The sequence below is a fragment of the Oryctolagus cuniculus genome, chromosome 11 (genome assembly GCF_051225735.1).
Source record: "Oryctolagus cuniculus isolate XC-2025 breed Fujian yellow rabbit chromosome 11, ASM5122573v1, whole genome shotgun sequence".
NCBI classification, from domain to species: Eukaryota; Metazoa; Chordata; class Mammalia; order Lagomorpha; family Leporidae; genus Oryctolagus; species Oryctolagus cuniculus.
Genome location: NC_142877.1, coordinates 66,343,528 through 66,355,848, shown reverse-complemented (window position 1 = coordinate 66,355,848; position 12,321 = coordinate 66,343,528). Strand labels below are relative to the sequence as shown.

The following is a 12,321-nucleotide window of genomic DNA, read 5'->3' as shown; positions in this document are numbered from 1 at the left end:
TCTAGCTGCTCCCGAGTCCCAGCTGCACAGCGCGGCTTGAGGCAGGTCGAGAGCGTGTTGTGTGGGAAGACTTGAGTGGGCTCTGGAATCAGACACCTCTGGCCTGCCTCCAGAGACTGCTAATCAGAGGTTCCTTGGCCTCTTAATTTACTTGGCAGCGTGGTCATGATAAACAAGGGATCACAGGCACTGCCGAGACAGCACAAAACAGGGCTCAAGACATCAAAGCTCCTTGGATTGTATTTAGAAACTGGAAACTCACATATCAAAAAATAGTGAATGTGGACATTTTGTGGATTATTCAATTGATTATACTTCCCCCATTATTACACTTGGTTGGAAGGTGATGATACTGACATGTTAAAAAATGTTTACTCCAACTATCTGTTCAAAATGACCTTTACTGCTATAATTGGTCAGAATAATAATTAATAGTAAGAGTAAAAATGAAGTTAAGTAATAATGAAAATATATTGAGTTGCTAGGGCTCCTTTAAGATGAGAATTTTGAAATACCTTTTATAGAATCAAAGCTATCTGATCCAGAAAGAAAACTTTCAATTCAATCAGTTTTTTTGACTTAAAGTAAACACAGAAATTAATGTTGCTCAATGGAACTTCAAAACCTTCATTATCTACAAAAGCCACGATGGTGCAGATGCACCTAAAAAAATGTCATCTTTGGGGAAAAGAAAGGGATGAAGATAAGTTCTTAGAATAAGAAGCAATGTTGTCCTGGGTCCTAGTGTCATCTCAAGGATTATTTTTTCTTAATATGTATATTTTAAATTGGATGCATTCGTGGCTTATGGTCAATTCTATTTCCTAATTTAGTTAGCATCTATACTTCCATAGTTTTTCTATTTTCTTGGTATATGTGAGAGAACTAAAGCTTTTGAACTTACCAGTAGTCATCTCCAGCCATACATTTCTCATAAACTGGGCCATCCAGTTCTTTAGCATCTGGGAAAATGGTCTCATGGTGGATGATGATGGTTTTGACAATTTCATTCACGTGAGCCTGGCAAGACACCTGATCCTGTATTTCTGGGACAGGCATCAGTGTTGGGCCAAAGCAAATGGCCAGGTTGTAAGGATCCATCATGTTCTCATCACTGTACTGTGAAAGACTATGAAAAGAAGCGAGGAAGGAGATATGAATGAACAGGAGGGAAAAAGAAAATAGATGCTTCACAATTCATATTCTGCAAATAGGGATCTACCATATTTCATTTAGTTTTTATTAGGATGAAATTCCATCTGACTTTAAGCTGGCTCACCAAACTGAAAAGAAAGTGAAACTTGTGACTTTCAGGCAGGTAGAAACTGATAGGGGAATATAAGTCCTATTCGCTTAAGTAAATAGCATTTTTCAGCATCGCAAGGGAGGGATCTAACATCCACTACAGTGGAGACAAGGATCCGGTAAATGAGTTTCATTTGTAAATGTTATGGTCAGATTCATTTGGGAACAAAGGTAATGATTTCCACAAAGCATTGTGGATGCCTTTAAAATTATTTTCCCACAAAAAATATCTCAGATTCCAGTTTTCTCTGTACCTCCAGAGGAAAGCCTGGAGGAACATAAGACACCTTGTCTGTGTAACTACTGAAAGCAAGCAGCTGACACTCGACTCCAGACTTCATAATCTGCTCTTCGGTAGAATTAGGATGACCCACACTAGGCAAGCACCATGATGGCAAAAGACATCCTCCATTCTCTCATCTTATTTAAGGATGGCAAGTGCTGGGGAGACATCCAGGAGCCTGGCACTAATTTCTAAATTCAGTCCAGTGTTTGGATGTAAAACATGTGCACAGGTGACTCGCAGTCAGCCAGCTCCTTACTGCTGTGCCTTAGACACTGGACCGAGTTGCTATGCCAGGGAGAGTTCGGAGATGTTATCTTTCCATGTATAGGGTGTCAATCTTGAAAGGAAACTGTAAAATCCAGGTGGACAGATGACAAATGGAAGGAGAAAAAGGAGACTCAGCTCCCATTGTGAGATGATGACAGACACAACCTGAGAGCCCACATGGCCTGCTACTTTATCCTTTTTCGGAAACAAGATAGGCTGGAGAGCAGAAAAGAAAAGAGTATAATTTCTACAGTTAACATATGTCTTTTCCTTCTGCCATCTCTCAAGCATGCGATCTTTTGAAAAGTTCAGAGGAACAGCACACGATCCTGTTACAGGTCATTGTGAAAGTGGAGGCAGGCAGGAGTGAGATTCAGAATAATGGTCCACCTTTCAGAAGACACAGTGGAGCTCGGTGGGGGCTGGGAGTCACAGTTAATCTTTCAGGGTCTTTAATTTAGTGCTGACTTGAAAAGCAAAAACTTGATACTGCAATGGTCCTTCCAAGTTTTGACTTCACAATAAGCAAAGAGCTACACTCTCTTTTCAAACTTCCTGTCCCAGGGGAGCTGGCCTAAAGGCTGGACCCTTGTCTCAGCAAGAAGGCACGTGCAGGGGGCCGTGGGGCACCTGCAGGCAGAACCACTGTGGGCACTGCCAGCTGTCTGCCTCATGGTGCATGTACCATTCTGCTGAGTCACATGGCACATTAGATTTGGGTTTTGAGACACTTTCTGATTGACAGACTGCTCCCTTAGTCCATTGTGGGCTACTGGTTCACAGAGAGGTGTGCTCAGGTGTGTCAGGAAAATCTGGTAGGAGTGCATTCTGGGGTGGGGGAGGAACACCTGCCAGTTAAGGTGAGGACGACAGCCTCTGGATTTCTACACTTGCCTGGTGACGAGGCCTAAATAGAGGTTAAAATGTAGGGCATCCCTTTACCCTAAACATTTCATATCTGTCCAGATACCACTTATTGCCAGTGGCAACTTCTGTAAAGGGGGGTGCATGTTTAGGCGCCATAGCTGTGGAGCGCCACTCTGGATGGTTCTCTGCCTTACATTCCCCACTGTAATGCTACGGGGCTCCTGGGGTCCACCTGAACGGGCATGGGCTCAGGACTCATCAGCAGGGTTGTGATAAATCTCCATGGCTTCTGAGAACTCAAAACCGCCAGTGAAACAGAGGAGAGAAGATATCCTAATTTTAGGAAGGAATAAGCTGGGCCAGATGGGAAGGCATCCCCCTCCCCCAGGCTAACTCAGCACCTTGACTCCCCACAGACTTCCTCACCAGGGGGCTTTAAGGCTCACAGAAAATGCACATGACCTTTTAGTTTCATTTTGCATGGACTTTCTTTGAAGAACCCACATATTTCCAACTGCTTAACTGAAATGCTGAATAGCAAGGGGACTTTCAGATAGGACTTGGGGAAGATGTTTTTATAACAGAGCCCAAATATTAGGACGTAACCCCATCAAAAATAACATCTAAAATGAGTAAAATTTCTCTGAAAATAATGTAGTGGTTATTTTTTTTTTATTTTTTTGACAGGCAGAGTGGACAGTGAGAGAGAGAGACAGAGAGAAAGGTCTTCCTTTGCTGTTGGTTCACCCTCCAATGGCCGCCACGGCTGGTGCGCTGCGGCCGGTGCACCGCGCTGATCCAATGGCAGGATCCAGGTACTTCTCCTGGTCTCCCATGGGGTGCAGGGCCCAAGGACTTGGGCCATCCTCCACTGCACTCCCGGGCCACAGCAGAGAGCTGGCCTGGAAGAGGGGCAACCAGGACAGAATCCGGCGCCCCGACTGGGACTAGAACCCGGTGTGCCGGCGCCACAGGCGGAGGATTAGCCTAGTGAGCCGCAGCGCCGGCCTAATGTAGTGGTTTTTAAGATTTCTGTTGCGCTGTTGTATACAATGTTTTAGAAATACTGGCAAGGTCTCCTCATGGTCAGTCTGCAGAAGCTCTTTTTTGGATGTGCACCTAACAGTAAGTCTCATGTATGATTTCTTTCCATCCCTGGCTCCGACATTAGAAACAAAAAAAATTACAGAAATTTTTAGCAGGTGGTTTACATCATTTTGAAGAAAACATTCACGAATACATTGGCTTTGGATGGAAGCTGGAAAAGCATGTATTTCACTGAGAAGTGTGTTTATGATCACATTTGGTATCTTTGCATTTATGGCTACAGTTTCTGCATCTGGGGGAGAGCTTTCATCTGTCACACAAGGACCTTGATTTGCTGAGGGAAAATGAACCTTCAGTCTACTGTCGATCATTTTCTCTGTGACTAGTGATTTATGGAACCCAGTGCATGCTTTATAGGAGCCAAGAACAAAGGCAGCATTCAGATGGGCATTTGACGGAACATTTGGATACTTACTGATTGAGGAAAGCAAAGAGGTACCTCATCACTATCAGGACGGACCTGGGCAGGGTCAGGAGGAGTTTGCGGATGTGAAGCGCCCTCTCATAGAGATTATCTATTCCTGCAGACAGAAGAGACGCGGTCAGGGTGCTTCCACTCGCCAGGCTGTAAGCACATCCTTGCAGTGTACACACTGCAGGGACGTGTCTGAACACAGCAACGTTTTATCCCGGGGTGAGATGCACTCATAACCAGTACAGTGAGTAAGTGACCAGCCCGGGTGTGCCAGCATTTCTGAGGCTCTGTGCCTCTGGCCCATCACTGTGTCTTCTTATCTTCTTGGTCTTGGCCTTGAATAATTCACAATCGTCTTGATTTAAAATGCATTAATCCCTTGCTGCTGATTCTAAATCTTGTATGTGATATGGTTTCACCCATTTTTGCTGTGTGTTAACTAAACTAGCTTTCTGGGGCGTGGCAACCCCCACCCTCACCCCAACTACAAATAAATAAGTCTATTTATTTGTCTATTACTATGATCCAGTCAACATGCCAGGGTTTGGATCTCTCCTTTCTTAAAACTCCCAGAGCATTTTATGTGTAAGACTTTTTACCACTATTATATTATTTCGTCGATTTTTAAACAAGCATTTTAGGAATACATTAGTTGGGAATACATTAATGATATGGCTCTGGGCCTTATAGAATGCACACCGTGGTATCTGGGGTTATTCCTAACTTTATCCCATCTCCCCCATGGAATGGTGAGCTCCCTGGACAGAAGGGTATCTGGGACTTCCTAGCATCAATTTACCATCTGACTAGCAATGCCAATTGTCCAAAATGTCTCATGTCTCAAAACTAAAGTGCTTGTGAACAGCAGCCAAAGGGTTACCGCTAATAATGTGTTATTTGTGTAACCGTGTTTTACACCATTTCCCATGTGTTATCTAACACAATGCTAAGAGCAACACTGTGGAGAAGGCAGGGCACACACAGTCACCCCCTTGTAACAGATGAGGAAAACGAGAACTGGGTGAGAGGCTTTCCTCGGGCCAGAAGGGGCGGGGCTGGGACCAGACCCTGTATTTTCTGCTGCGTAAGTCTGGTTGCCTTTCTTGGATATCCAAGTATCTTTCTCAAGTTCAGCTTTTAAGACACCCGGAAAGCACATACTTGACAACACACTTCAGAGAATAATAATATGCTCGAAAACATTTCTGAAGCTTCCGGTAATTTCAAGTCACTGTACTCCTGTTTGTTCTACATGGCTCTTGAGGTATTCATGGGTCCTACTTGAGAACTCTTGGCCCTTAGCTTCTGATATTGTAGTCAACTGATTCTCCTAGGGTTTTCAAAAAGCCTTTTCCTGGCCATAAAAGTGGGTATCTGCAAGTTCTCCCTGGCTCTCTTCAACAGCAACCTCCTCCAGTCTCAAGGCCGTGGCCTTTACTTCTCGGATGGTCCTGCTGTTTCACTTCTGCGTATCTCACTGCTGATTTCCTGGCTGAAACCTTTATCATTTCTCAGCTGGGCCATCATCATTCTCTCCCTTAACCCGGTCTCCCTTTCCAATTCCCCTTACGCCAGAGGTTACAACCTTGACATGGAGTCGCAGGGACATTTGTAAAATGCTGATGTCTGAGATTCTTTCATGTGGCCAAGGTTGGGTCCCACTGCCTTAATTACTCATGCCAAACTCCTTTTCCTGTACTCTTGAGTGCTGGCCTCAGTTGCTTTCCATGTATTACCAAAATGAGCATTTTATTTTTTTCCCTCTGCACAGTTGAAGAGGTAGGAAAAAAAAAAATCTCACTGAACCACCACAACAAATAGCTTATCAGGATTCCTGGGGAAAAAACCACTTCCATTCTCAAGTATGCAATAGTTGGAACTGTAGCTCCATCATCTTTTAGAAAATAGGACCTCAGAAATCTGAATATAAGTAAAACAGTCATGCAATTAACACATTTGTAATATCAGTCATAGTGAATTACATATATTATACTCTGACTTTTTATTTGTAAAGTATTTCAATGCAGAAAAAAATGCACATTATGAACAAGGTGGGTTAGGGCCATGCCCATTTGTCCATTAAGTATAAGCACTTTGTTAATACACTTTCTAGGCAATAGTCTTAATTTTTGTTTTATTTTTCTGAAGAGGGGCAAAAAGGTGTTTAAGAATCACTATTAAGCAGGTACATAAACTCACTCGGGCTGTAAGGACTCAATGTATCAATACTTCCACACTCTAATTCACTCTTAGAGTCCCAGTAGGGTGATGACATGTCTCAGAGTAAGCTGTTTATCATCCATGACAAACACACGTGATACTTGGGAACCCACAATGGAAGAAAGAGAGGAGGAAACACCGACAGATGGAGTTATTTGCAAGTCATGGAGAATTCAAAGGGAAGAACTTTGTGTCCACAAATATTATGCACTGAGACACAGTTGGGTTATCATTTCATATCAGAAGTTATCTAGGTCAAAGTTCTTCACCTGAAATAGCTGTTTTTTTTAAAAAGTATGATGGTTGTTGCTACTTTAAGTTAAAGCATAAAAAGAGCATTTTTTTTGACAAGCAGAGAGGACAGTGAGAGAGAGAGAGAGAGAGAAAGGTCTTCCTTTGCCGTTGGTTCACCCCTCAATGGCCGCTGCGGCTGGCGCACCACACTGATCCAAAGCCAGGAGCCAGGTGCTTCTCCTGGTCTCCCATGGGGTGCAGGGCCCAAGCACCTGGGCCATCCTCCACTGCACTCCTGGGCCACAGCAGAGAGCTGGCCTGGAAAAGGAGCGACCGGGACAGAATCTGGCACCCCAACTGGGACTAGAACCTGGGGTGCCAGCGCCGCAGGCAGAGGATTAGCCTATTGAGCCGCGGCGCTGGCCAAAAGAGCATTCTTGTATCTAAAAAGTTTATCACTAAAAATGAAAACACTTGAGCCGGCGCCGTGGCTCAATAGGCTAATCCTCCACCTTGCGGCGCCGGCACACCGGGTTCTAGTCCCGGTCGGGGCGCCGGATTCTGTCCCGGTTGCCCCTCTTCCAGGCCAGCTCTCTGCTATGGCCCGGGAGTGCAGTGGAGGATGGCCCAGGTGCTTGGGCCCTGCACCCCATGGGAGACCAGGAAAAAGCACCTGGATCCTGGCTCCTGCCATCGGATCAGCGCGGTGCGCCGGCTGCAGCGGCGGCCATTGGAGGGTGAACCAACGGCAAAAGGAAGACCTTTCTCTCTCTGTCTCTCTCTCTCACTGTCCACTCTGCCTGTCAAAAATAAAAAAAAAAAAATAAAAAAAAATGAAAACACTCAAAGGTGAGATCACATATATTACAATTCACTCTGAACAATAAACAGCATTTACTGTTTTGTTCTTTAAAGAACATAAATCATAAATGATTTTATGTTTATGCATCACACCAAAAATAGTTACAAAACTTAAAGTATTTATATAAATAATAATTTTTAAAGATGATCCCTGCTTGGCAATAACCTCTACTCTTTACTAGTCTTATAGAAAGGCACATAAGAGGGGCTGGCGCTGTGGCGTAGTAGGCTAAGCCTCCAACTGCAGCGCCGGCATCTCATATGGGTGTTGGTTCAAGTCCTGGCTGCTCTACTTCTGATCCAGCTCTCTGCTTGTGGCCTGGGAAAGCAGTAGAGGATGGCCCAAGTGATAGGGCTCCTGCACCCATGTAGGAGACCTGGAAGAAGCTCCCAGCTCCTGGCTTTGGATAGGCCTACCTCTGGCTGTTGAGGCCATTTTGGGAGTGAACCAGCAGATGGAAGACTGCTCTCTGTCTCTCCCTCTCTCTCTCTGTGACTCTGCCCCTCAAATAAATGAATTAATTAAAAAAAAAGGCCATAAGAGTTATGGTTAAAAAAAAAACAAACAATGCAAACCGTGAGCTCACTGGTGTTTCAAGAGTTAACTCTCCTGATTCTTTGTACTGTGAAGATAAGGTCAACTATGAGGGGCAGGGATTTAGCAGCTTAAAGCTAGTTCTCGGGTCCTAGAGCTAAAAACCAGAAGGAAAGAATGCACAAGGAATGAGTCATATTACTGTTCTTTAGTATTTGTCAAATCCCAGAGACAGCAAGTCACTCTGGCGGCTAGCAGAGGACACACGCGTTACTGCCAAGAGATTGGATGGTAATCCAAGATTCTTTAGTGTCTCTTAATTCTAATCACAGTCCTTCCAGCCCTTAAAGGCAGTTTCAAATTTTTACTTCATAAGAACTGGGGGTAGGAGGGGTATAGCTATTTGCACATGAGTTTCATGGCAGCATTATTCGTAGTAATCCAAATGTTCATTGACAGATGAGTGGATAAGTGAAATGTGGTACACGTGCACAAACAAAGGGCTGAGAGTGAGCCTTGGATAGGAAGGGTTTGCTAACACTTCCTGCGACATGGATGTCCCTGAGGACACTGCTAAGTGAAGGAAGCCAGATGCAAAAGGACAAATACTGTAGGAGTCCCCTTCCACCAGGTACCTAGAATAGGCAAATTCACTGAGACAGAAAGTAGAGTAGGTGATATGATGGGCCGCAGGAAGGGAGTTATTGTTTAATGGGTACAGAGTTTCTGTTTGGGAAGATGGAAAATTCTGGAAATGGATAGGGGTGATGGTTGCACAAAATCATGAACGTACCTAATGCCATGGGACTGCACACTTGAAAGTGGTTAGAACAGTGAATTCTGTGCCATGTATATTTTATCAGAAAAAAAAAAAAAAAGAACTGGGGCCTGTGGGATACAAATCAAAGATTTCAGGAGAGAAAAGCTACAGGGATAGAAAACGGTGACACGAGAAGTAGATTAGGCAGGGACCCGGTCCCGGCAACTATGGTGAACATAAATCAGAGCAGAGCAGAACCGCTGGTATTCTAGAAGTGGCAGCCAGTCGACGTGTCCCCAAGGCTTCAGGCCGCGATGGCTGGGAGCAGGACTCAGGAGGGTTCCCGATCAGCCCAGGCTTGCAGGCTACAGTGACTCACTCACTCTTCAGAGCCCGTCAGCAGCTCCAACGTCTATGGTCGCTACTGACACTCTGATGAATGTGCACGCCTAGCTGGCTCTGAGTGCGGCAATTCATGGTCTGCCACAATTTCCTGTTGGATGAAAAGATGCAATCTTCTCTTCCCCTCCAAAAGTTGTCAGTGAGGAAAATCAGTATTTCATTTGGATTTTTTTTTTTTCTAAGCTTGGCTTTGCTTCCACAATCCAAGATCTCACATAATTAGGCGCTGGCAGCATTCATCCAGTCTTGTCCACGTGCTCAAAGCTCCCAGGGTTAATTTCCCAGCAATGCAAGGCTCTCCTGTCAGCCCCACCTTCCCTCGCAGCACAGGGGCTTGACAGCTCAGGGTAAACACATGTGAGAAAAATCACCACAAAACCCAAGTTACTTCAGAACATGGCAAAAAGTTCAAATGGCTTATTACCCTGAAAAATACCGGTTCTCCTGTGGCTCTGTTTGCCAAAGTGCAACCACTACCACCACACATTTCTAGAATTTGTTTGCCAGAAAACAAAAAATAAAATCACGAGACATAAATTTATCCTTAAGGATGAAAACAGGAAAGGGAATTCTTTGGTGGCCACATTTAGAAACTGCTTATCTGGGGCCCGTGTTGTGGTGCAGCGGGGTAAGCTGCTGCCTGTGATGCCAGCGTCCTGCATCAGAGCACGGGTTCGAGTCTCGGCTGCTTCACTTCTGATCCAGCTCCTTGCTAATGCATCTGGGGAAGCAGCAGAAGGTGACTCCAGGACACGGGCCTTGTCATCCATGTGGGAGACTTGGATGAGTCCTGGGCTTCGAGCTTCAGACCAGCCTTGGGCATTGCAGCCATTTGAGAAGCAAACCAGTGGATGGAAGATCTCTTTATCTTTCTGTCTCTCTCTCTCTTGTCATGCTGTCTTTCAAATAAATTTTTTATAAAGAATCTATTCATTTGGCGACAGGCACACAGACCAGAGCCCCATAGACAGCACTGAAGGCGAGCTGAGTGGTTCCAGGGGTACAGTTTCACTCTAACAATGGGAAGGTGTTAACCAGTTTTGTGTGTGATACTGTGTGAGCATTAATGAACAGGGAAGAGAAAAACAGAGGGATGTTCTGGGGCAGGGGTTGTGGTACAGTGGGTTAAGCCCCTGCATGGGATGCCAGCATCCTCTGTCAGAGTGCCAGTTCAAGTCCTGAGTACCCCGTGTTTTATTATCAGCTTCCTGCCAATGTGTCTGGCAGGCGGCAGATGATGGCCCCTGCCACCCATGCGACAGGCCTGGATGGAGTTTCTGGTTCCTGGCTTCAGCCTGGAGTAGCCTGCGTTGTTGTGGGCATTTGGGGAGTAACAATCAGAAGAATGGTGTCTGTCACTCCGCCATTCAATATTCTTTATAAAACAACAACGAAAATCTCTCAAAAGGGATGTTCCAGTACATTCGGATAGATCTTAGCCTAGATGTGAAATGAATTACCAGTTGTTCTCCCAGGTAAGACATAAACGCTTAGGAACTTTTGTTATGTGAAACTGTTCACAGCCTGGCTTCTGTGACTGAATGTTAACTAGTGTTGAACCATACTCTAGAAATGAATACATAAGTGATGTCTACATTTCTCTTTTTGCTGCTCAATTATCACATCGAGCTTAGCAAGGAAACTGAGTCTCAACCTAGAAAGCTTTTCCTAGTGAAAGGCCATGAAGTTTCTTTCTTTCTTTTTTTTTTTTTTTTAAGGTTTTCATTTATTTATTTGTCAGTTTCAAAAAGAGAAGGAGACAGAGAGAGATCTTCCATCTGCTGGTCCATGCCCCAGGTGGCCACAATAGCCAGGGTTGAGCCAGGCCAAAGCCAGGAGTCTGAAGCTTCATCTGGGTCTCCCACATGGGTGGCAGGGGCCCCGACACTTGGGCCATCTTCTACTTGTTTCCCAGGCACATTAGCAGGGAGTGGAAGAGGAGCAGCCAGATATGAACCGGCTCCCATAGGGGATGCTGGTGTCACGGGTGGCAGCTTTACCTGCTACGTCACAATACTGGCCCCTGAAGATTTTTAAGGAAAAAGAAAATCCTAAGAACATCAAACAAACTCAGAGTTCACAGAGAAAGCCACCAGGTATGCCAATAAAGCCGAAAGAATTTTTAATAGTAAAAATCGTAAGTAGAACACCAAGGGAACAGTTTAAAAGCCTTTTTCATCAAGCAATCAGATGGACAAATAGATTTATGGACTAAGAGGCTCCTGATAGTATTTTGTTTAACTGCAAAATCACTGGAAACAATCTAAATATTTAAAACTAGGGGATCTGCTCTACAAAACAGGAACCACTGGGGTGACACTGAGGGTGCGTGGGTTAAGTTGCTGCTCGGGATGCACACATCACATATCTGAATACTGGGGTCCAGTTCTGCCTTCCCTTACGACCCAGCTTCTTGCTAACGGGCCTGGGGACAGATGCTGGCTGAAGTACTTAGGTTTCTGCCACCCACGTGGGAGACCAGGATGGAGTTCCTGGCTCCTGGCTTTGGCCTGGCCCAGCCCTGGCTGATGAGGAAATTCAAGGAATTGAACCAGAAGATGAAAGATCTCTCTATCTCTCCTTCCATCAATCTGCCTTTCAAATAAAGAAATAACACGGGGTTGGCACCATGGATACCAGGCTAAGTCTCCCCCTGTGGCGCTGGCATCCCACACGAGCACTAGTTCATGTCCTGGCCGCTCCTCCTCTGATCTTGCTCTCTGCTATGGTCTGGGAAGGCAGTGGATGACGGTCCAAGTGCTTGGGCTCCTGTACCCGCATGGGAGACATGGAAGAAACTTCTGGCTCCTGGCTTGGGATCAGCTCAGCTCTGGCCTTGTGACCATTTGCAGAGTGAACCAGTGGATCTAAGATCTTTTTCTCTGTCTCTCCCTCTCTCTGTTTGTAACTCTCATATAAGTAAATAAAAATCTTAAAAAAAACTTGAAAATATTGGCTAAACCAGAGGGAAATAAAAATGTTAAAAAATAGAAACCATTATATAGATACTAAGTGGTATCTATATTTTTAAAAAAATACATACTGATATGGGAAAATGTTAA

General features: G+C 44.8%; 1 protein-coding gene across 2 annotated transcripts in view; it reads right to left on the bottom strand.

Moving 5' to 3' along the window:
* Positions 1-12,321, bottom strand: part of SRGAP1 (SLIT-ROBO Rho GTPase activating protein 1) — a 318,942-nt gene that overhangs the window by 25,343 nt on the left and 281,278 nt on the right. For both annotated transcript variants that reach the window (XM_002711308.6, XM_017341950.4), the window contains exons 16-17: positions 4,248-4,353; positions 905-1,129 (exon numbers count right to left, since the gene is read on the bottom strand). In XM_002711308.6, coding sequence (XP_002711354.1) covers positions 905-1,129; positions 4,248-4,353 — 331 coding nt within the window. The remainder of the gene's footprint in view (positions 1-904; positions 1,130-4,247; positions 4,354-12,321) is intronic.